The following is a 25,636-nucleotide window of genomic DNA, read 5'->3' as shown; positions in this document are numbered from 1 at the left end:
CCTGTGTAAAAAAAAATGTATTCTGATTGGTGGTCAGATTCCCATACGGTGGGGCGTCTTAGCTAACTTTGTAGGCTGTCTGTGTCCCAGGTTTGGTTGAGCCTTGCTGGCTGATGTAATCTTCCCAGGTGCCATGTGGTGAGATGGGTAGAGGGCTAATCTATCATGTCCTGTGGGCCATGTCTTTTGCATTGCAGATGAGCTGGCTCAGGCCTTAATGGTCCATTAACAAAGGTGGAGGGGGGGAGCTGAGTTTCTGCCTCCCTTTTAGGGGAAATATTCTGCCCTTTTTAATATTTCCTAAAATATTTCATTTTCCTAGGAGAGGTTTTGCTGCTAACTTCTTACGCCTACTTTGAGGCATGATCTGAGGAAATCTCCAGCATATGGCACTTAGACCCTTCCATATGGCAGAGGCAAGGAATCATGTAGTAAAAGCTGAGGAACAGCAAGTGGTAAAGAGGTGTTGGTGTGGTAGAGCGCTGTGGATGCCCTAAGCTTACTAAGCGTTCTTGATACCAGCAATGAAATAAAATTCAGCTTCCAAACATGGAACCAGGAAGGAAAACTTTGTCTTCACCTCAAGAAGCAACTTGATTGGCCTTATCTACTGTTCCTGAAGATGGAGGTCCCATATTTCTTTTAATTATATATGTTTAAAAGCCATGCTCAGCCTATAATTTCTGAGTTGAAGAACCACGATGTTTATTGACTAATGGATTCCACTTCACCCTTATTCACATTCATCCACACTCATGGATGAATGTGAATTTGAGCCCAGGATTCTTCTCCAACCTTCTAACCATATGTGGTTTTCAGCTCATACTTAGCTCCACTCAATGGAAGGATGAATTTTGAATGATAATGAGCCATGTCACTAATTCTACCCATGGATCTTCTGGATCAAAAATTTAATTAAGTGTAGCTTGGGAAAGGTGCCAAATCAGTGTTGCTGGTAGCAGTATAATTGATTGATGTTTTATTTCAGATCAGATCACTTCTGTCTCTGCTCTGGAGTTAATATCCTCTAACACCCAAGTTCTATTCTCAAAGTCACAGAGAGTTGTTGTTTTTTACATTTTTATTTTAGAACTCATTCAAGCAAGGAGCCAGGGAAATAGTGCACCTACTGTTAATAAGCCAGTCTTCCTTATTGTGTGAGCTAATGTAAAACAAAGGAGGAGGGGCTTTCCTCTTAGCAAAATCCTAGAGAGATTTGATCAAGAAGCAAGTTGATTTTCAGAAATTCCAGAACAACAAACCCTAAAACATAATTTAGAAAAGGAGTATCCACGGTCTGTTTCCAAGAAAACCTGAGCATGACAAGACATGGCATATTCTAAAGATTTAGATAAAGGTAAAGGTTCTCCACATACATATGTGTTAGTTGTTTCCGGCTCTAGGGGGCAGTGCTCATCTCCGTTTCAAAGCCGAAGAGCCAGCGCTGTCTGAAGATGTCTCCGTGGTCATGTGGCCGGCATGACTAAATGCAGAAAGTGCATGGAACGCCGTTATCGTCCCACCAAAGGTGCTGCCTATTTTTCTACTTGCATTTTTACATGCTTTCGAACTGCTAGGTTGGCAGAAGCTGGGACAAGTAACAGGAGCTCACTCCATTACGCGGCGCTAGGGATTCAAACCGCCAACCTTTCTGATGGACAAGCTCAGCATCTTAGCCACTGAGCTATCGCGTCTCATTAAATCTAATTAAATCTAGATTGAATTGCCTACAAAGTTAAATCTTTCCTCACTAACTAGGCAAGTGATCCTGGGAAATATCTACCCACTCTTTCTCCTCGTGCGTTTTTCTTTCAAAATTCATATTTGAGAGGTGGTCAGGGATGCTAAATGTTACACAGATCTTGGGGTTTCAAGATTGGGGACACTCATTTGGTCATTCCTGGTTCTAAGAAATCTCGGCCTTGACTTAAAGGGCATGGATTTTGGATGCTTCCGGATATACCAGGGTCTCTTTGTGTGAGCTAATGTGAAAAAAAAATACAGGGGCTTCCCTCTTAGCAAAATCTAAGTTTTGGAAAGAGGAAAACAGAGAGTTCTGATCAAGAAATGTGATGGAGCTTTCAAGCCATCATTGTTAGACTTCAATGCCTTGACAAGAGATGAGGTTGAAGAAAAAATGTTCTACTGATGTGATCAGAGATGGTATTCAGCAGATTCTGACCAGTTCTGGAAAACCGGTAGTGGAAATTTTTAGTAGTTCGGAGAACTGGTAAGTACCACCTATGACTGGCCCTGCCCCCATCTATTGTCTGCCTCCCGAGTCCCAGCTGATTGGGAGGGAATGGGGATTTTGCAGTATCCTTCCCCTGCCACGCCCACCAACCCACACCACGCCCACAGAACCAGTAGTAAAAAAAATTGAATCCCACCACTGGATGTGATCAATAGTGGATCATAAACAACAACCTGGAGCTTGAATCTCTGTCATTCTGACTATGGAATATAGTCTTTTCCTGCACGCTGCTTGGAGAGTGCAAGCATGGGTTAAACTCAGGACTGAATTGAAACTTTAGCCATGCTTCTAGTGTTGTCTTGACTGCCAGATTTTTCAATTCAGTCAAAGCCCAGTGTACGTGTTTTATTTTTCTCTCAGTCTTTTGCAGATTGCTTGGACTTTCTAATTTCCCTTTTTTTTTTTTCTGTTACTTTAAAATTTTTTCCTTCCCTAGGAAAATCCAATGGGAGTTGTGGGGCCAGATGGCTTGATCTTTCTGTTAAGATGCAGGACGTTATTGCCAGGGCCGTCTCCCAGGGGATTGAGAACGGGATGCGCCAGCGGGCCAAGCACCCGCACAAGACCCACCACTCCCAGGCCCCGGCTCCCCTCAAGGAGGTTCCACAGGCCCCACGGCCTGCCTCTCCCCATTCTTCCCTGGATAGTGAGGATTCTGCCTGGGAGGAAGATATTCTACCCAACCCTAAGCCAGCCACTTCTCAGGAGATGAAACTGCTGTACCTGATAAACCCGTCTTCACCGGTTTGTTCAAGCATACTAATTTCAAGACTATCTTGAATAAGGCTAAGGCTAAGAACCCATTTGGGCTCTTTCATCCCGGACCAGGCAGCTCCTGATACCTCGGACCTCAGTGAGGCCCTGTTCGAGGAACTGGTTCAGGCTCAGGAAATAGTGCCCATTCCCAAATTATTCCTTAATGTAGTACAGAAACAACGGGCACAGCTGGGTACCCTTGCCACTCCCAGTGGTAGCGACAGGAAACTGTATATGGTGGATGCTAGTCTGGAAGACTTGCTGAAGCTGCCCCATATGGATGCGCCGGTGGCTGCACTCACTTCTTCCTTGGTGCTCCCTCCCAACCTACTAGAGGGGCTCAAGGCAGAGGACAAGAAAGCAGAGAAAGCCTGCCATAAAACTCATCAAGCGGCTGCTTGGGCAATTAAGACGTCCACCTCTCCATCTTTCCTTTCCAGAGTCTCTCTCCTCTGGCTGAGATAGTTACTCACCAAACTCCCGGCCAAGGATAGCAAAATCAGACAGGATGTCAACAAAATTATTGCGGCCACTGAATACATGGCGGATGCCAACTTGAATGCCGCCAAGTTTGCGTCTAGGGCCCTAGCTTCCAACGTCACCACACGTCACCTCTTATGGCTTAGATATTGGAATGTGGACATGAGGTCAAAGTGGAAGCTTGCTTCCACCCCATTCAAGGGGGATAAGCTTTTTAGGGAGGCACTAGGTCCAGTCCTTATAGAAAATAAGGACAAAAAGAAGGTTATGCCTTCAGTCACCTAAAAATCTGAGTGTAAGGGTTCCAACTTTTATAGGAAGCAGTCCTTTCGGGCCGCAGACCAGCCCTCCACCTCTGGCTCCTTCCAGAGGTCCTACTCCCAGAACACTAACAGGTCACAGGACCATTAGTCCTTTCGCGACAGAGGCCAACAGCAGAATTTTCCCAAGCGGCCTTTCCGTGGGGGGTCTAGCTCCAGACCTTTCGCCGGTATAAGTTACCACCATCGGACAGCTCCCATAGGAGGGCGTCTTCAGCTGTTCCACGCCCAATGGGAGCACATCACATCGGACCAGTGGGTCCTACAAATGATTCGCATAGGTCTGACACTAGAATTCATTTCACCTTCACCTCGTCACTTCATCTGGTGCCCAACCCCCTCCTGCCCTCTCAAAAAGGCTCTCATGGAACATGAGATCCTTCACCTCAGGGAGATCAGGGCCATAGAACCGGTTCCACCCAGTTACGAGGGAACAGGTTTTTATTCCATTCTCTTCCTTGTCCCAAAGAACTTGGGTCATATTAGTTTTTTAAAATGCTAAACCATCACATAGCGTACAAGAGGTTCAAGATGCAGTCCCTGCAGTCCATCTTGGGCTGCATCAGACCAGGGGACCTTCCAATGTCCATAGATCTAAAGGAGGCTTACCTGCACGTACCTATCCGCAAGGCCCACCACAGATTTCTGAGGGTTTTTTATGCAGGCCAGCACTTTCAGTATAGGGCTCTGCCGTTCGGCCTGTCATCAGCCCTCAGAACTTTCACAAAAATGCTCGCAGTGGTAGTAGCCTACCTCAGATCACGTCCAGTGTGGCTCCAATGCTACCTGGGCGACATTCTCATTCAGTCATCGTCCCGCCAGCAAGCGAAGCAAGACCTGCAATACATGATGAAAATCCTCCAAGACCACGGGTTCTCTGTCAATCTAGAAAAAAGTCATCTGGAGCCAACCACCAGGTTGCAGCATCTTGGCGCCATCATAGACACTGTAGCATGTCCTGTCTCCCGACTGAATGACAAGCCTCAGGACTCTTGTGCAATAGGTACACCAGTCGCGGCACACCCCGATTGTGCAGTTGTCCCAACTTTTGGGCAAAATGATATCGGGTCTGTCCATTGTGCCTTGGGCCAGGCTCCACTCTCGATGGCTGCAGTGGCATATCTTACCGCACCGGCGGGCCAAGCAGAGCAACTCACCAGCATTGATTCTGGTCCCTCTGGTGTGTCAGTCCTTCGGATGGTGGATGACTTCCGCCCTAGCAAAGGGCTCCTTCTTCAGAGAACCAGACCATCTCACCATCACAACGGATGCCAGGCTTTTCGGCTGGGGGGCTCACTTCCACAACCAAATAGCACAAGGCAAATCCTTTCAAAAGTGGTGCACGAGGTAACTCTCGCCGCAGCTACCGTTCCTCAAGTCTTGAGTTATTTACAGGATAGATTGGACCAGGGCCTGACACCTAACACCCTCAGTCATCAGGTGGCTGCTTTATCCACGATCCTTGCACCTAATAGTCACTCATCACTTGGCCAGCACCCCATCATCCGTAGTTTCCTACGGGGCTCCACCAACCTGAGACCACCAGTCATCCATCGGTACCCATCATGGGAACTCGAGGTCGTGTTACGGGCCCTAATAGACACGTCCTTTGAGCCACTACATTTGGCCAGTCTGAAACATCTGACATTTAAGACCAACTTTTTAATTGCCATCAATTTCCACACGACGGATCTCAGAGTTGGCAGTACTGTTGGTTCGGGAGGACTTATGTCTGATACATCCTGACAGAGTGGTCCTACGGCTAGAGCCAGCATTTATTCCCAAGGTCAACTCCTGGTTTCACCAGGCCCAGGAAGTTGTCCTTCTGGATTTCAGTCCGCATCCCAAACAACTGAGGGAAAAAAGATGGCATATGCTTGATGTTCATCACATGCTACGAAGGTACGTCAAGCACGGCAGTGTTCAGATGTTCTATGTCACTTTTTGTTTCTTTTCAACGTGCATCCCAAGGTCACAAAGTCTCTTCATCTACCATCGGATGTTGTCTGTGTGCATGCATTACCCTCGCTTATGTCCTGCAATCCAGATCGGTACCACGCCATATTACCGCACATTCTACACAGAGCGCCGCCACCACCGCAGCCTGGGTGACCCAGGCACTAATAGGGGAGATTTGCAGGGCGGCTACTTGGACTTCCTTATCTCCGTTTGTTCAGAACTACAAATTGGACAAATTAGCTTCTGCGGACGGGGCATTTGGGAGTCGAGTCCTATAGGGTATTCATACCAGCGGAGAGACCATGGACTCATCAGTTTCCTGCCCTAGTGACATTTAGCTTGGGTATGTCCCATGCTTGGACTCTCCAAGCAGTGTACAGGAAAATGACCATTGGCTTACCTGAAGGGTCATTTTCTGTACACTGCTAGGAGAGTCCAACCCCATGCTGGGGTCTTTCTCAGCTGTCGATTCGTACTTTGGACGATTTTATGGACTTACTTGGACTAACTTTCAACATGCACAGATCCACACCTTCATTGAAAAATCTGGCAGTCAAGGCAACACCAGAGGCGTGGCTAAAGTTTCAATTCAGTCCTGAGCAGATTGGCTGAGTTTAACCCATGCTTGGACACTCTCACAGCGTACAGAAAACGACCCTTCAGGTAAGCCAATGGTCATTTGCTATCAGAGAAATGTTTTGTGAGAAGATGGCCAGGCGGAAAGAAAACAGAAGTATCAGATAACTTCCACCGACAACAGTACCAGCCGCCCCGGCATCCTTTTCTGTGGTCATTTTTAAAGTGGGAGAAGAGAGAATTGTTATTAATTCAATAGCATTCAAATTTAATTACATTTAAAATGTAACTTTTATTCTGCCTCTACTTCTTTCTTTGCCCAGATCCTACCCACGTTTTGACATGCAAGGCCTGGCCTGTCTGGAGGCATCAAAAAACTATGCCCTTTAAGGCAAGACGTTTCAGATTTCTTAGAACCAGGAATGATCAAATGAATGTCCCCGAACTCGAAGCCCCAAGATCTGTGCAACTCCCAGCATCCCTGATCATTTCCCAAAGATGAATTTTGAAAGAAAAATGCACGAGGAGAAAGAATGGGTAGATATCTCCCAGGATCACTTGCCTAGTTAGTAAGGAAAGGTATAACTTCACGGACATTTACATCTTTGGAATATGCCATGCCTTTCATGCTCAGGTTTTCTTGGAAACAGGTCATTGGATAACTCTTTTCTAAATTATGTTTTAAGGTTTGTTGTTCTGGAATTGCTGAGAAGTAGGATAATGGTCCAGCCACCCACTTGCAGGCCATAGCATTTTGTCTTGGTGTAGAAGGAAGAGGGAACGGCCTTGAGAGACAGGTGGAGGAGCTGTTGCCAAGGCAACAACCAGATAAAAGAAATTCAAGTCCAGAGCAAGAATGTAATTTTGTTTTTTGTTTTTGTTTTATTAGACATTTATAGGCCGCCCTTTTCCCTGAGGGGACTCAGGGCGGCTTACAGTCAAAAAGGAAAGGGAGTGTAGGACAATACAAAAAGAAATGTGCACAAAAGTAAATTAAATAGTAAAACTCAACATTCACTCAACATTCGGGAGGGGCAAAAGTAAACTTATCCCCAGGCCTGATGGGCTAGCCAGTTCTTGAGGGCTGTGCGGAAGGCCTGGACAGTGGTGAGGGTACGAATCTCCACGGGGAGATTGTTCCATAGTGTCGGAGCCGCAACAGAGAAGGCTCTCCTCCGAGTAGTCGCCAGTCGGCACTGACTGGCGGATGGAATACGGAGGAGGCCAACTCTATGCAATCTGATGGGACGCAGGGAGGTAATTGGCAGAAGGCGGTCTCTCAAATAGCCAGATCCACTACCATGGAGCGCTTTATAGGTGGTGAGTAGAACCTTGAAGTGCACCCGGAGATCGACAGGTAGCCAGTGCAGCTCACGGAGGATCGGTGTTATGTGGGCGTACCGTGGTGCGCCCACAATCACTCGCGCAGCCGCATTCTGGACTAGCTGAAGTCTCCGGATGCTCTTCAAGGGCAGCCCCATGTAGAGCACATTACAGTATTCCAGCCTGGAGATCACAAGGGCTCAAGTGACTGTTGTGAGGGCCTCCCGATTCAGGTAGGGCCGCAACTGGCGCACCAGGCGAACCTGTAATGTATGTAAAAGACTGAGACAAGTCCTTCTTAATTCTAATATGTGAGAATAACCTTGGGAGACATGAAGAAGAGCTACAGCCTAGCCCTAGACAATGGCCTGAGGAGAGAAATCTGAATCCAAGCCAGAGTGGGCATGGAGAAAGCATCCCAAAATTAACCCTATGTATCTTGCTGTGGCTCAGCAGTTAAGACTGCTGAGCCACAGCAGTCTTAACTGCTGACTTGTAAGCTGGAGAGCTGACAACCCGGGTTCAAGACCCGAGCTCCACACAACGCGGTGAGTTCCTGTTGCTTGCCCCAGCTCCTGCCTCTTTCCAGTACATTTTTGTCCCCCCAATAAAACATATTAGTTCCTTGGTAATCTTGGTGCTCCTCCTGCAGAATTTTCTGCCTTATGCAGCAGTTCTGTCTCATTGAGAGCACATTAAGGGAAACATGTTAAAACATCCTCTGACAGTCCTGTTTCTTTATTGATTTATTAATAGTTAAGTGGTCACCAGCCGTGTTGTGGGGAGGTAGAACAAATCTTAACCCACTCCTTTTCATTGGAAATAAATAAAAGCAGCTGGAGACAGAGGGTTGGGGAATTGAAGCTCATCTGGCAGATATATTCCATGCATTTGGGTTAAAGACCTTTAGGATGCTTGTTGGAAAATAAATGAAGCATATTCTGGGGTATGAATTTCCATGAGACTCAATATTGTTATAGATTTCATTTTAAGAACCCGTCATTGTTGGGTCATTCATGAGACCAGATGAGATACATGGGCTACTTCCATGCATTTTCTTGGCAGCCTAATAAAAATACTTCTGCTTTTTTTTCCAGCATATTTTTTGAGTGTATCTTACATCGCTCTGGTGTTCTGACTCGGCTCCCAAACATGACAAGCATGTTGGAGTTTGTTGCATAAATTCAGCTCCAGAAGCACAAACAGAGAACTGATGCAGCAGGATTCATTAACTTCTTTATATACATAAGAATAGATGAATAAATGTACAATACCAACAGGTGGTTCTTTCAAGTAAACCCAAGTCAGGAGAGTTACAGGCAAACGCAAACAGTTAGTTTCATATCAGTAGACAAGCCCAGACAGCCTGCTAGTTTACTTCTTAGAGCAGCAGACTCGCTCCTGTTTAAGTCTCTGTTTCAATTCTTTGCACAGACTTAGAAGGTTGCAGGCTAAAACACGCCCTGGCCCCTAGCTGTTTCAGCTCCCATTGATTGACCTTGTTGCTATGCCTATTCATTGGCTGACCTTGTTATCATGTCTCTCCCAGTCATGAATACACTAACAAAGCACACTGTTTGTAACTAAACGTTCCCTTTATTAGGAGCATCAGCAGCCCCAGCCCAGGCTCGCTCTCTCACACAGCAGGCTAACGAAATCTCTAAGTGGAAATCGAAGCTCCCTCCCTTTCCCCCTGAAATGTCCCCAATACACCAGGAGTTTCTCTCTCCCCACACTCGTAAAGGAAGTCCTGGAAGGTGCGCTCACTTGTTTCCAGCATCAGAGACATGCACACACACACACACGCTCAGAAGGCGTGCCGACTCTCAGCGCAGCAGATTCCACGAAAAAATTCCGATAAAGTTCCAGACAGGATTCAGAAGTTCAGACTATCAGTGCCTGACCAACAGGGAGACGAATAGTCACACCTATTCATCTCCGCCCCCTGCCTTTTATCCACAGAGCTAAGGTGGGGCTTAGCAGTGGTGGCTCCTCCATCCCTATGACTGGCCAATAGCGTTCTGCTGCTCTCCTCTCCTCTGCCTTCTGCGCCTCCGCACGTCAGGCACAGGGCCCAGCTGTTCCTCCTCTTCCTCATCAGCCACCTTCAGACTTAGGGGCTGTTGCCTCTCCATCTGGGAGCTGATGGACAGCCCAGGCTCCGCTTATGTCTCTATCTCTGACATCTCCATCCCTTCTTCACCCTTGGAGCTCTCCAATTGCCTTGATGCTGACCTCACCTCCCACTCCACCTCCTCTGGTTTGACTTCTGGAGGGGCTGGCGGCCGACAAGCCACAACACCTGGCCTTCTCAAATAATTACCACCTAATTACTAATGGGGCAAACCCTTCTTATTAGCTTTCTTGACACTATTGTTAAAAGGATACAGGTGCTCCCTGACTGACAACAGTTCATTCAGTGACTGTTTGAAGTTACAACAGCACTGAAAAAACTGACTTATGACATTTTTTCACATTTATAACCAGCATCTCCATGGTCACGTGATCAAAATTCAGACCTTGGGCATCTGGCATGTATTTATGAAGTCCCGGAGTCACATAATCCTTTTCCTGATAAGCAAAGGCAATGGGGAAGCCAGATTCACTTAGCAACAGAAATTTTGGGCTCAATTGTGGCCATGTGTTGAGGGCTGCTTGTAATTTATAACTCTTGGCCTTTCCAAAGGTAGGATTAAAAGTAGTGTTATGATTGCCCTTATTTCCTTCAGAGAGAAGGAAGATGTGCACATTTTAACAATGTGTATCTTGTTTTATAATGCAGGTGTAATGCAGATCACTTTGTATGGTGGGTCGCGGCCAACGGCTACGGATGGCACTAGTCTTCTTTAGAGTCCACCCTGGGATTATTCCTGGAAGTGCTAAAAGCATTTAAGAGGACACCTGTGGGACTGTTGCTTCCAACGGCACTTCTACAACGGTCATGGCAAGCAAACGGAAGTCAACAACTCCATGTATGGTACGAGCATCTGAAGCCGCGGAGTCTGGTGACCCCATGGACTGCAGTGTAGGGAAACCACCTGGTGCTCCCGAGCAGGACTTAGAAAATAATTCGGCAGCCAGCAAGGACATTTTTGAGAATGACTGTGAAGTGATCGAGGGGAAATCATCTCCAGCCAACCCAACAAGGAAAACCCTCGGTGGTTACGAATGTAAGTACTGCCCGTTCTCCAGCCAGAACCTGAACGAATTCACAGAGCATATAGACACGCAACACCCCAATGTGATTCTCAACCCCCTCTACGTATGCTCCGAATGTAACTTTACAACCAAAAAGTACGATTCCTTATCCGAGCACAACGCAAAGCTCCATCCAGGAGAAAACAATTTCAAGCTTAAGTTAATCAAGCTCAACAATCAGACAGTCCTAGAACAATCCATTGAGGTGACAGGCGGTCCAGCTGTGGTTGAAACCGTTGACTATGAAGGGGCAGGCGATACAAACAAAGCAGCCCAGATCATTAACCCAGGAAAGCCTAAAAGTGAGGCCAAGAAAGCTTCAGTTGACAACCATCTTGATGGGGTTCCTCAACTTCCTCCAGATATCACTGAGTCAATTACTTGTATTAATGGAGCAGAAGTCCTTCAAGATATCCTGGCCCACGTGATGCCTTCCGTACAGCTCCCGCCAAATATCAACCTAGTTCCCAAAGTCCCTGTTCCCCTGAATAGTACCAAATACAATTCTGCACTAGACACTAACTCTACCATGATCAGCTCCTTCAACAAGTTTCCGTATCCTACACAGGCAGAATTGTCGTGGCTGACTGCCGCCTCCAAGCACCCCGAAGAGCAGATTCGAATTTGGTTTGCCACTCAGCGCTTGAAGCACGGCATCAGCTGGTCTCCCGAAGAGGTGGAAGAGGCAAGGAAGAAGATGTTCAATGGCACCATCCAACCAACACACCAGACCATTGCTGTCCTCCCAGCCCATGTTGCCACAGCCAAGATGCCCCAGCCACTGATTCAGACAGCTGTGCCTTGTCAGATACTCAGTCAGACTGGCCTGGTATTGACCCAAGTCTCGAACGGATCAAATGTTTCCCCAATTACCCTCACAGTAGCTGCCAACCAGGGTCAAAAACGGGGTGGGCAGAACCAGCTGGCTGTCCCAGAAGCCAAACGTCAACATGTCAACCCAACAGAAGCCTTGGCCAAGCAGAACGTGTCTGCTGCTCCAGTAAGCACAACAACAGTGCCACACTCTACCGTACTGGCAACATCACCCAGCGACCGCAAAAAAACCAAGGAACAGATTGCTTCTCTGAAGGCAAGCTTCATTGTCACTCAGTTTCCTGACGATGCGGAAGTTTACAGGCTAATTGAAGTCACTGGGCTATCAAGGACTGAGATCAAGAAGTGGTTCAGTGACTATCGTTACCGGACTCAGCGGGGAATTAGCCATATCACGAGTGACTCTGTAGCCAAGGACCAACTTGCTCTAAGTAGCGCACGACAGGACCACACCTATCATCCCTATCCGGATTTCATTTTCCAGCAGTTCAAAGGAAAAACTCAAAAACAAATCGCCATCCTCGAGGAGAGTTTCCTTAAAAACGCTTTTCCGACACATATCGAGTTGGAAAGGCTTAGGACCGACGCCAGGATGACCAGAAAAGAGGTTGAATGCTGGTTTGCCGAGCGGAGAAAACTTAGGGATAATATGGAACAAGCCGTCTTAGACTCAATGGGATCAAGCGTAAAGAATAAGGACCCAGTTGCTTCTAACGGTGCAACCAATCCAACAGAGCAGGTCAGCATCTCCCAACCCCCAACGTCTTCGCTTAAGTCCTCCACGGCCTTTGCACCAAGCAGTCAAGAGCAGGTCCGCTTACTGAAGAGTACGTTCGTTAGAACTCAGTGGCCTTCCCCACAGGAGTATGATGAATTGGCAGCTCAGACGGGACTCACCAGAACAGAAATAGTCCGTTGGTTTAAGGAGAACAGAAGCTCACTAAGAATGGGGACCTTGAAATGGCTAGACCAGTATCAACAGCAGAGCGTCACTGATGAATGTGTAGAAACTAAGGGTCCCAAGCCAACTGGGACAAAGAATAATCATGAGGATGTTCAGCTACCCAACAAGGGGAGCCAGAAAGTTGGGAAGCTCAGTGCAGAAAGTCCAGAACCATCTGATGTTCAAATTAGCCAAAATAGTCAGCGGAGTATAGATGACGATGCTGCTTCAGACTGCATAGAGAGCTGGAACGAATTGGGACCTAAAAGCAAAACAGATTTTGATTCTGAAAGTATAGCTGGGGATAATGCTCACACCTAGACAGGTAATAACATGGATGCTTTTGTCAATCTAGCTTTTAGCCCTGCCTCTTCCTTCCTCGTGATTTACTTTTTCTCAGTGCCAGCGTATTTTGAGCAGAGTATTTTTTTTTAAACGATGTACGCAGTGATGCTCTAGAAACGGAACTGTTCAAACTTGGTAATTTTGAGATTTGTGGACTTCAACCCCCAGAATTCCCTGTTGCTGGCTGAGGAGCCGAGGCGGCGCAGTGGTTAAATGCAGCACTGCAGGCTACTTCAGCTGACTGCAGTTCTGCAGTTCAGCTGTTCAAATCCCACCGGCTCAGGGTTGACTCAGCCTTCCATCCTTCCGAGGTGGGTAAAATGAGGACCCGGATTGTTGTTGGGGGCAATATGCTGACCCTGTAAACCGCTTAGAGAGGGCTGAAAGCCCTATGAAGCGGTATATAAGTCTAACTGCTATTGCTATTGCTAATTCTGGGAGTTGAAATCCAGGGATCATAAAAGTTGCCAAGTTTGGAGACCCCTGCTCTAGATGGAAATGAATTTGGAACATGGAACCTCTCCTGACATTAAGTCAAAAAATATTTTCAGTCTAGTCTGGCATTGCCCATTTCGGCTGGCAGAAGAATTTGTTATGAACTTGCCTTTCAAGATAAGCAATAATTGCCAAACTCCCCAGTTTTCATTTTTAAAAAGAAAGTATGTAGCCCTTGTAGAAACAGTTACAAAGCGAAATCTGAAGTCACCTTTCTGCCTCTTATATTTAAAAAAAAAAAGACACTTTCTGCTTTGCAGTGGTTTTTAGCCCCTGAACCAAACGTTGTCAATAATTGGCACGAATACAGCCCGGAGATGGTTTTGTTTTGTTTTGATCTTCCTTGCTGAGAAACAATTTTCAACACCTAAAAAAAGACCCTTGATTCTGAAATTGCAGCGTGGTATAAATACAGTTTATACAATCATCCATTGGCTGAAAAACAAAAAAAAAAATGGGAGAGATGATAAGAGTTGGTAATACGTCTAAGATTAATTTTGCTTTCTCGGTTCAACAACCAAGGTGGGTAGGTGAATCTATTATTGTTTATTTATGTATTTCATAATGAGGGAAAGGGGCTGTAAGATAAGATAGCCCATCAAGATATCGAAGTCCTCCGATGCCCTTTGGGTAGGGAGGGGGAGAGAGATGGTTGCATAGTAAATAATCCGGTTTGCCACAAGGCTGCTCAAAAATTGGTTTGTTTCTTGGGTATTGTTCTTGTGTCATACCTGGCGTGGACTCTAGATCAGTGTTTCTCAACCTTGGCAACTTGAAGATGTCCGGACTTCAACTCCTAGAATTCCCCAGCCAGCGAATGCTGTCAATTCTGGGAGTTGAAGTCCGGACATCTTCAAGTTGCCAAGGTTGAGAAACACTGCTCTAGATCAATCCCATGGCACTGCTGAATTCTGACAGCTCTGTGGTTCTTAAAGAGTTTGGATCCAAGACCCAAACACCCACCTCCTCCTCCTCCTTTCTGTATCCGTATACCACTCTTTCTGTAGTTTGCCCTACATTGTACTACCTATTGAGAGGTGGAGTTCTCTGTCACTCTCTGCTTCCTCCTCTCTATGTCCGTGCCCCTTTTTTGGTTTTGTATGGCCTTGCACATCTCCTCGTCTTCTGCCTGTGTCCAGCTTTGTGTTCCTCACCAACCCCGTCCCGTTGGTCGCTCTGTCCCTTTCTCAACAACCTTGACGGTCATCCTTCTTCCTTCATCTCCTATTCTTCATTCCTGGATTCCAGCATTCCCATCTGTTGTTGTGGTTACTGTTAGAGGGATGTGGAGTGTAGAATATGAATGTGTGTGACCGGTGTGTGCATGTGTTGGGGAGGTGAATCCCAAGTTCAAGGTCCTACATGTCCTTGAAGTTCAGGAGGTGGCTTTGGGCTGGTTGTTTTCTCCCAACAGAGCTTATCTCACAAGGGTGTTTGTGGGGGTAAATTGAGGAGAGACCCTTCTGTCAATCTTCCTGAGCTTTCAGAGGAGAAATAAGCATAAAAAAATAAAAAAATAAAAAAACATTTTCATTGTGTAGTGGAGATTATACTTCTTTAAAAGAGATATTAATACAGTCTTTATTGAAAAACAGTGGACACGGAAGTTGTTTATAATGGTTCCACCACAAAACCACGTTCGACTAAAGCGCGCTCGACGAAACCGCGTAGCTGACGTCATCACAGCGCGACGAAAAAAGCACGCTGTAAACGCTAAAGCTAAAATTAACCCCTAAACCTAACCCCCCTAAACCTAACCCTAACCCTTAACCTAACCCTAAACTTAACCCTAAACCTAACCCTTAACGCTAAACCTAATCCTAACCCTTAACCTAACCCTAAACCTAACCCTAAACCTAACCCTTACCTTAACTTGAATCGGCTTGCTTTCAAAGCGCTATTTAAAGCGCCCTTTTTTCTCCGCGGTCGCTGTTGTCACCCTGCTGATGACATCAGCGACGCGGTTTAATCGGGCGCACTTTAGTGGAGCGCGGTTTTGTCGTGCCATGGTTTATAATTACAAATTAGTCTCTAATCTTCCAATTGTGAGTAAGGAGATTGAGAAGTGAAGACCTCATAGCTCCAGTTGCATCTGGAAGAAAATGATTATCTGTACTCATTTTCGTTTCACCCCAGATAAGATTTTGAGGCTTCCTTTGGTCACCCTGGTGGATGTCCTAAGCCAGAAACTAAATGAAGGCTAATGCAACATGGTTGGTTCTCTTGGGTTTCTAAATTCTAATATGTTCAATCCCAACTTTCATATCTTCTGAGGCTCCTTTAGATGTTTAGATGCACCCAGAAGATGTTATTGGGGAATTATTGTCAGCCTCTAAGTTATTGACCTACATTATCTCATGGGGTTCTGTCTTGTCCCTAAGCTATTTAACATCTAACCACTGGATGTAATCACCAGCAGCTCTGGGATGGAGTGCCACCAATATGTTCATGAAGCTACGTTGCTCCTTACCAATTGGCACCCTTGAATGTTACTTACTTATTTGATAACGATTTAAACTCCTGGGAGGAGCAGAACAAGCCGATACTAAATCCAGACAAAATACAATTAGGAGAAAGTTGGATGTGGACTTTGTCAGGGTTTGTTGCAAAAAAATCAAATCCAGAAATCGCACACAGATGACTGATTCAGCTGGGTTCATTAACTTCTTTATATGCATATTAACACATGAAGATAAATGTACAATGCCAATATAGATTTTCTTCAAACATAGTAGCAGTTACAAGCAACACAGGCAGCAGTACAGCAGAGAGGAGTTTTCAGTTCAGAGTTCAGAGCAGACAGAGTAGTTTCAGTTTCCATTCTCAGCCCAGACTCAGATTTGTTTAAGCTCCCATTGGCTGACTTAGTTGCTATGCCTATTCATTGGCTGATCTTGTTACCATGTCTCTCCCAGTCATGAATATTCTAACTGTCTTTGAATGGGTTGCACTCCCCCAGAAAGCTCATTAGATGTGCCAATGATAGCTGTGGCAAGAAACACATTTGCACAACAACTAGTGAGCCAGCTATGACCCTTCCTGAATCATCCAGACGTTACATCCTGTCTTGACTTTTGCAACAGTCAATAGTCAACCAATGCAGTCCTTGGAAAGCAACTTATGGGAAAAAATATGGAGGTTCGGTTGTTAACCGATGCATGGCATAGGGATGATACAACGGCTGTACCCAAAGATCTGCATTGGTTGTGAGTTGCCTGCCAGCATAATTTAATTTGCTGAAGTTGACACTGAAAACCTTATATGGCACAGAGCCACTGATTGCATCGCATATTGTAACTCCGATGAGTTTTCCCAAAGTATGGAATTAGTTATTCAAGACTGGTTTGCATCTTCAAAGACAGATTTCCCTTGCATTAAGAAATGTATTTCCTTTACATTTTAAATCCAGAGGTGTTCCCTGAAATATATTTGCAGAGGTTTTTGCAATTTCATATTTTTTTAAAGCACTTTATTTTTTCATTTTATTCCTGCAACAAGCGGGCTTAGTGTTCAAGGGCCACAACAGTGTTGTTTCTCCACAAAAGACTGACTAGCTGTCTCAGTAGAACCTGTAAGGTACACGACGGTCACACAGAATGGCTAGCTGCATGTCCTGCTTTTGCTCCAGATGTGTAAAATTACGTTCTGTGCTTAACTGTTGTTTTTATTGTTCTCGTCATGATTATCCACGATGTCGAATCGTGCCACATTTGGAGGTTTTATTTGTATCCTGTATTTATTATTTGTATAAATAACTTGAGGTGGCGAACATATTCAACGCACCTTTCTCCTCCTAGTTTCACAACAACAACAACAACAGCCCTGTGAGGTGATTAGGGCTGAGTGGATGTGATTGGCTCAAGGTGCCCCAGCGGGCTTTCATGGTTAAGGCAAGACTAGAACTCCCGTACTCCCACTTCCTCACCTGGTTCCTTAACCACTAAACCAGTGGTTCCCAAACTTGGCAACTTTAAGACTTGTGGACTTCAACTCCCAGAATTCTCCAGCCAGCTGGCTGGAGAATTCTGGGAGTTGAAGTCCACAAGTCTTAAAGTTGCCAAGTTTGGGAATCACTGCACTAGACCAGTGATGGCAAACCTTTTCGTCACAAACTGGAACACACGGGAAATCCAAAGACAGCGTCTGCATGCCTGTTTTTTGACCAGTTTTAAACAGTTTTCAGGCCGTTTTTCACGCCATTTTCAGGCCCAGAAAACAGCCAGTTTTGGGGCTGTATTATCCGGCGCTCTGGTGCCCACGAAGACCAGCCGGTGCGCAAAAATGGCCCGAAAAACGGCCTGGTTTTTTTGGCCGTTTTCTGATGCTCTGGCGCCCACGAAGACCAGCTGGCTGGAAACCAAAAAAGCAGCTGGCAACGTCCCACAGAGAGGGCTCTGCGTGCCACCTTTGGCATGCTTCCCATAGGTTCGCCATCATGGCACTAGACCAAACTGGTTCTCTTTTCTTCCTCTCCCATATGATATTCATTATATACATTGAGTTCAGAACAGATAAAAATAAACACTTGGTTATGTAACATACAGCTTGAATATATGGCGTCTGGTGCTATCAAATATGAAGATGGGTCACGTATTAAATACGGACTGAATAAATCCACGTGGGATCTGACTATCAGTGATAGTCTTGATAGCTGTGGGTTGCTTCCAACATTCTTAATTACTATCCTATACAGACCCACAAGAAGGGAGCATTAGTGGAGCTGAGCTCTTACCCTTCTGACATGCTTATGAGTTTCCTTAATGCATCTGACTGGCTACAGAAAGGTGGACAACAGAAACCTGATCCAGTCAAGCTTTCCTTAAGATTTTGTTATTGATCCCTTTTCTATCTCGCCTTTCTGCTTCTATACTCCCAAATCCTGCAAGGTTGATTGAAAGTGAATGATGAAAGATTGTGACCAGCAAAAAATTTCCTGGTTGAACTTCAAATCTCAATCATAATTTCCTGGCAGAACCTCAACTACTATTCCAAAATAGCAGTTAAAAACAAAGCCTGTTTGCATCACATGAAACACTGTTTTGGATTATCAAAATATTATATATATAAATGGCTGTGTGTGTGTATGTTCCAGCATAATTCTGGAACGCCTTAAGCAATTTCAACCAAACTTGGTACACAGATGACTTACTCTCTGAAAATAAATACTGTAAGACACCCCTAACAACCCTCAGGGTGCATGTTCTGTTAAGATACAGCCTGTTGTGCCTTAAAATGGTTTCTACTGTTCAGCGCAGTGGAGTTGCCATGGTAACAGCGTCACAGTACTCCACAAGGGGGCTCCCTCTGGTAAGTGGGAAAATCCAACATTAGAAATCCTGTTTAATACAGGATTAGGATAAATAAATACCCGGGCAACTCCCTCATTCCATTCACAGCCCAATAAACTAAAATGTGACTTCCTTTTGGACACTACACAGCTGGCCAGTGTTTATGACCATTTGCAGCACTCCCTGGTCACCTGACCCGTGATTTAGGGTATTTTTGCCAGAAATGCATATTTATGTCCATTTTCTTGCAAAAAATGCCCCATTTCCCCCCCCCTTTTTTTTTTCCGTATCTAGTTTCTGTGTACAAACTTTAAACCACCAAAATGAAGCTACTTTCTTGGCCAAAAATAAATCGATACATGTTTTTCTGGTAGATGATGCACCAGCACATGGGCTGTGCTCTGTCTCTCTCCACATTCACATAGTGTGTGTGTTGTTATCTACTCAGAGCCTCCATTTGAGCATAATGGATTTACATTTAGACCTTCCAACTCTCAACCGATAACTTCCAAATAATATGAGGGAGGCCAGATCCGTCAACCTCCCTTAATGTTATTGCATGCACAATTTCGAACCATCCTGTAGCAAACAGTGAGTTTGTGATGTTTGTTTTACAACGACCATGTTCACTTAATGACCATTACAAAAAAGATGATAGAATTAGGTGCAGTAAAGGGATCAATTTATCGTCCGTTATAACATAACGACCAAAATTTTGGGCACAATTCCAGTCAAGTTGAGAATTAATTGTATTCAGGAGAAAGGGCAACAGTGGCCATTAATGTTTAAGATTAATTTATCTTAACTGATTAAACACAAAAACATAATTAATCATACAAGAAGGTGTTTTCTTTTAATCACCCACGTTTCCTTTTCTTCCTGTTTGGATAACTGTTCTTTCATTCATATTTTAACCTTCCCATTCAAGATCCAAAAATGTGCCCTCTAGTGGGGGAAAAAAATTAATATTCTTACAATTGTGTAAACATATGCTTTAAACCACATTCCAGTATAAAATAAGCAATGTTTAAACTTACTGAGTTCACTCAGATTAGTGAATCAGATGGGTGCATGATGGTCCTGCAATATTTGCATATCAGAACAATGATATATGTTTCACTTTTTAAAAAGACTTTTGAAGAAGGAAACCTTCCATGTCAAAAATAGGTTTCAAAGTGCATTAGTTATATCTAATACTGCTGTCTGGTGATAAAATGAAAACTCTTTGCAGACTAAAAAAGTATTTTCATTCCCAAAATGCCCGTGAGTTTCACATATGCTCCAGAGCCACCCGCTAGAACATTAAAATTGTGAGAGTGGGTGCATCCACCTGTCAGAAAATATTTTATTTCTGGATTAATACAACGCATTCTCTATGGAGGTGCCTTTGAATATCACTCAGAAGCTACAGCTGGTCAGAATGCTATAGTGCTAATACCCTGTTTCCCCGAAAATAAGACCTCCCTGAATAATAAACCCAATCCGGTTTTTGAGTGCATGCGCTAAAATAAGCCCTCCCCTAAAATGTTTAAACGTATGTGCAGCCGGTTCCCGCCATTTCCTGGGGGGGAGAAGTGGGGCACATTTACCACATCCACCTGCCATCTGTGCAGAATGGCCTCGCGGCGGCTGCTCCCAAAACCCCAGTTACCATGCCCCTTCTCTTAGTGGCAGCCACAAAAAGAGCGGAAGGCCCAGTGACTGGCAAGAGTGTGCCAGAAACAGAAACAGAACTTCTGGCCTTCTCTAGATCTGCTGATCCGGGGGCTGTGGGCCAAGGTTAAGGGGCCTCCTATGCCTCAAAAATAATAAGACCTCCCCCAAAATAAGGCCAAGCACTTATTTGGGGGGGGGGGGGTCAAAAGAAAATAAGACTCTGTCGAGCCGAGGTGGTGCAGTGGTTAGGGTGCAGTACTGCAGGCCACTTCAGCTGACTGTTATCTGCAGTTCAGCGGTACTAATCTCACCGGCTCAAGGTTGACTCAGCCTTCCATCCTTCCGAGGTGGGTGAAATGAGGACCCAGACTGTGGGGGCGATATGCTGACTCTGTAAACTGCTTAGAGAGGGTTGAAAGCCCTATGAAGTGGTATATAAGTCTAACTGCTATTGCTATTGTTTTCAGGGAAACACGGTAGTTCTGGGTGAACCTCAATATGTCCATATAATGCCAATATTTGGTGAGTACACCAGTACCAGCTGGGTTCTGGATGCTATTAAAAATTACATTAAAAGTTACCACTTTTAAAGCCCTATGTGGACCAAAGCCTTGTTACTTGCTGAATGTCTTGTCCTCAATTATTGCGGCCCATTCAGGAACATCTGGCAGGAGTGGTGTGCTCCAGTTCCAATCTCTTAAGCCAGGACTCTCCAAATTTGGCGACTTTTAAGACTTGTGGACTTCAACTCTCAGAATTTTGAGAGTTGGCTGGGGAATTCTGGGAGCTGAAGTCCATAAGTCTTAAAGTTGTCAAATTTGGAACATTGATTTAAAACATGACAACTTATGGGTCCCGGGAGAAATGTGCTTTGTCCGCTGCTGTACCTTCCCTAAGAGAGAGTCTTCTTCTCATGAGTCAGACACCACCAATCCTGCCTATCTTGCAAAGTCTTGAGGCCCTGTTTATTTTTTTCACAGGCTCTGAGTCATGAGGATTGGTAAACCCATCTGGAGTAAGTATTTCAATTGCTGAATGCCTCCAGCATAATTTGGTTCATGCTTTATTCCATTTCATCAGTGCTTGTATATTTTTATAGCTGGGTTAACTGTATGCCATCCTGAGCCATATACCAAGAGAGTGGCTGTGCAAGAGATAGGATCTGGAGAACACCAAGCCTCCCGGATCTTACTAAATGGGCAACAATAATTCACTGCCAATAAAATGTAGAGATGGCTAATCTCTAATCTAATCTAGGTGGATGACCAAGAGCCACTTATGGTGGTGTTGTTAAAGGCACCCGAACCTGAAGACTTACGGTGGAGTTTTAGACCCATGTTTGACTTGAAGCAGTGGTGAAAGTCAAAACTTTTTACTACCGGTTCTGTGAGCATGGCTTGGTGGGCATGGCAGGGGAAGGATACTGCAAAATCTCCATTCCCACCCCACTCGGGGGCCAGCCAGAGATGGTATTTGCCAGTTCTCCAAACTACTCAACATTTCCGCTATCGGTTTTCCAGAACCTGCTGAATTTCACCCCTGACTTGAAGGCAGCTGAATGACTGTAGGTCACCCCATTCCCTTAGCCCCAGGAAGGGTAGAACAGATGACTTCTGAAGATATAGGCAAGCCTGCCCCTGAAAACTATGAATTGGTTTCATCTAAATAGTTGTGCGTACTTAAGGAGAAAATTTCTGACAGTGAGATAATCAACCAATGGAGCAGAAGTTTGGGAAGCTTCATCATTGGAAACCTTCAAGAAGAGACGTGACTGCCATCTGTCAGAAATGATGCAGGGTCTGCTTGGGCAGGGGGTTGGACTAGATGTCCTACAAGGTAACTTCCAACTCTGTTAATCAGTATCGTATCCAAGTTGGGTTTCATCGTTGTTAATAATTCCAGGTTAGGCTCCAAGGGACAATAATACTGAAAGAATTGGAGCTGGGTTTCAAGGAAAATTGTGCTCCTCCACACACCCTCTTGCTTAGCCACACCCATTTTTGAACATGTGTCATGACGTTGCACACATCACTTCATAAGGGGTGAGGATTAGTTTGCAATGCGCAATTCGTCATTCTGACCAAACTTTCCAATTCTGAAAGAGTTCTGAAGGAAAGTGGATTAAACACATCAAGTGACGGGCCACAAGAAGTCCATTGAACCAATTGTGGAGAGAATGAATGAGGACTGAAGTGCAAAATCATCCTATGAAGGAAGAGAAAGTCATGATTGGATGAAATTGAAAATCATGATTGGATGAAACTGATTCTCCTCCGAATGAAGGAGGTGGGGAGTTTAATGAATCGAAGACAGCGTAGGAAGCCTTATCTGGATGTGATTGATGGAAGAAGCAAGGATGATTTGCAAGGATAAAAGGTTTTGAGTGGCTTATTGAATGGTGTGAATTACATTTCATCCCATTTCTTTTTTCCTACCACGTTTGTATGTATGTATTTCTTTTATGTATTCATTTTTCATCAAATTCATAAATCCCCATCTCACAAACGGGCGGGCAGCATACACCAAAACTAAAACAAACAATACATACAAAATAATTATGAATATCATTATTAAAAGCTTTTTAAGATTATAAAAAATAAAAGAAAAACAACCGGGAGGGGGGGAATAGGTGTTAATAACAGTGGAGACATCTCAGTATTTCAGCAGTCCCCCTGAGGTTACCCAGCTCTAATGCCACAACAGGGTTTTGATGGACTTCCAGAGAGACAAAATGGACGCCGGCCTCATTTCAGGGAGGACTCCATAATGTGGGCAGATCTGAAAAGGCCCACTGGCTAGGACCCGCCAAGTGTAGCTCCCTAGTCCAGGGGTCTCCAACCTTGGCAACTTTTAAGACTTGTGGACTTCACCTCCCAGAATTCCTCAGCCAGCTAGACCTGCAGCATGCCCTCTCTGCTGGGTTTAGCAAGACTCGGGCAGATGTAATTGGAGGGAGGAATTCCCTCAAGTATCCCAGTCCCATGCCATGTAGAGCTTTAAAAATCAAAACTAGAACCTTGAATTGGCCCTGGAAACAGACTGGCACCCAAGGCAACTGGCGGAGTGGAGATAGAATATATGTCCTTCAAGAAGCCGAGGTGGCGCAGTGGTTAAATGCAGCACTGCAGGCTACTTCAGCTGACTGCAGTTCTGCAGTTTGGCTGTTCAAATCTCACCGGCTCAGGGTTGACTCAGCCTTCCATCCTTCCGAGATGGGTAAAATGAGGACCCGGATTGTTGTTGGGGGCGATATGCTGACTCTGTAAACCCCTCTGGCTGAAAGCCCTATGAAGCGTCTAACTGTGACCTCAAGACTGGACTACTGCAATGCGCTCTACATGGGGCAGCCCTTGAAGAGCATTCGGAGACTTCAGCTTGTCCAGAACACAGCTGCGTGAGCGATTGTGGGTGCACCTCTTTTGACTTGCGATTTCTTACTCTCTTTTTCTGCACGTTATAGCCCATTACATGGCCATAAGAGCACAATAAGGAGGGTGTTAATTGTTTGCATGCATGGAATTTAGCCAATTTGCATGCCAAGGAAAGGTGGGACTCCAATATCAGAGGACCTATTAAGTCTTCTTACTGGACTACCTACAGGTGGTCCATTCCATTTCATAAAGCACCTGGAATAATGAGACATGTTTGTAGACTGTCCACCTTGCATGTAAATATTAGGCTGGAAAAACCCAACTTTCCAGCTTGCTGTAAACTTCCGCCTAAGCCTTTGCTTTTTCTCATTTATAGGCATTTCCTTCCGCATTGTAGTCCTTGTGTTTTCACGAGCACACGGTTACTAATCCTGGGATCATATAAGGCCTTCGGAAGTAGGATAGTCACGTTTGGACTCCAGAACCACGCTCAAGGTGGAAGAAGAGATCGTCTCTGGTTTATTTGGAAAAGTTTCATGTGCCAAAGTCCCACTTGGGGGATTTTTCTAAAAAAAAGAAAAAAGTCCTTGTATATAAACTTCCCCTGTAGTGTGTTGCTTTCTTCATTTCTTGGTGACTTTTTTGTATACTTACACTGCAGAGATTGAGGGGGATTTTTTGCTACCATTTTTGTTAACGTGACCCGTCAAAACCGTGGTAGATTAAAGCGCGCCCGATTAAAGCGCGTACATGACGTCATCAGCAGCACGACGAAAAAATTAAAAATAAATTAAATTAAAATTAAAATAAAATTAAAGCAAGCCGATTCACATAAAGGTAAGGGTTAGGGTTAGGGTTAGGGTTAGGTTAAGGGTTAGGGTTAGGTTTAGGGTTACGTTAAGCGTTAGGGTTAGGTTTAGAGTTAGGTTAAGGGTCAGCGTTAGGTTTAGCGTTAGGTTAAGGGTTAGGTTTAGGGTTAGGTTTGGGGGGGTTAGAGTAAGGTTTTCGCTTTAATTTTAAATTTACCGCTCACAGCGCGATGTTTTCGTCGCGCTGTGATGACGTCACGTACGCACTTTCGTCGAGCGCGCTTTATTCTACCGCGGTTTTGTGGTGGAACCTTTTGTTAATAGATCATTTTCGTCTGATAGCAGTACATCATCCAATCCATTTCCTACAAATTGGTAATTCCTGTCTCTATCCTTATGATAGTTTGGAAACTTTTTGGCCTGCTGTATTAATTCCTACCACTAAAAAAGATACTGCTATAAGCAAGGTGCAGCGATTGATTGGATTAGAAGTCAGGGGACTGGGAGTTCTAGCTCTGCCTTAGGCACAAAGCCAACTGGGTGATTTGGGGCCAGTCATTCCCTCTAGGAAGAAGATATCGACAAGCTACTTGCCAAGAAAACTGCTGGGACTTCCATTCCTACAACGTCAAGGCAACTCGATGGATTATGACAATTGTTTCAGTGGAAGTTGTAATCATCTCGTTTTGCACATTTTGATCTTCCCAAACGATTCGTCTCTCGTTCATGTTTTACACGTTGGCTTTTTCCACGCATTTTACACGTTGGCTGGTGGGCATTCTTATCTCTGCATGGAAAGTAATCTTCGTCAAATTAGGAAAACAAATCTGTTAATGCAGCCAGTAAATTCACCATTTGCCAAACAGTTGGACCCAGCACACGAGAGATGTCAAGTGCTGTTGCTTGAAACAAGTGCATTTCTGCTACCGGTAGTACAATCGGCAACACTTTGCAACAGAGGGCTCAAGCTTTATACCTTGTTTATGATTTTTTTGTGTGTGTTGGTGAGTTTTGAGCTAGATTCTAGCT

General features: G+C 44.9%; 1 protein-coding gene across 6 annotated transcripts in view; it reads left to right on the top strand.

Moving 5' to 3' along the window:
- The window catches only part of ZHX2 (zinc fingers and homeoboxes 2), a 70,615-nt gene extending 46,126 nt beyond the window's left edge, over positions 1 to 24,489 (top strand). For 2 of the 6 annotated variants that reach the window (XM_087706727.1, XM_087706725.1), the window contains 3 exons: positions 6,669 to 6,882; positions 10,451 to 12,968; positions 24,175 to 24,313. In XM_087706727.1, the coding sequence (XP_087562853.1) occupies positions 10,610 to 12,964 (2,355 nt within the window). In that variant the 5' untranslated portion in view covers positions 6,669 to 6,882; positions 10,451 to 10,609 and the 3' untranslated portion in view covers positions 12,965 to 12,968; positions 24,175 to 24,313. Of the gene's footprint in view, positions 1 to 6,668; positions 6,883 to 10,450; positions 14,001 to 17,280; positions 17,313 to 24,174 lie in introns of those variants that run through there. The other 4 variants (XM_087706726.1, XM_087706724.1, XM_087706729.1 and 1 more) reach the window with 3 other exon arrangements.
- Positions 24,490 to 25,636: the final 1,147 nt, after the last annotated feature.

The sequence above is a fragment of the Thamnophis sirtalis genome, unplaced genomic scaffold, assembly GCF_051295495.1.
Source record: "Thamnophis sirtalis isolate CommonGarterSnake01/CBP01778 unplaced genomic scaffold, rThaSir2_p1.2 scaffold_2, whole genome shotgun sequence".
NCBI lineage: Eukaryota > Metazoa > Chordata > Lepidosauria > Squamata > Natricidae > Thamnophis > Thamnophis sirtalis.
The sequence above is the reverse complement of the archived record's forward strand: the minus strand, read 5'-3'. Positions and strand labels throughout refer to the sequence as shown.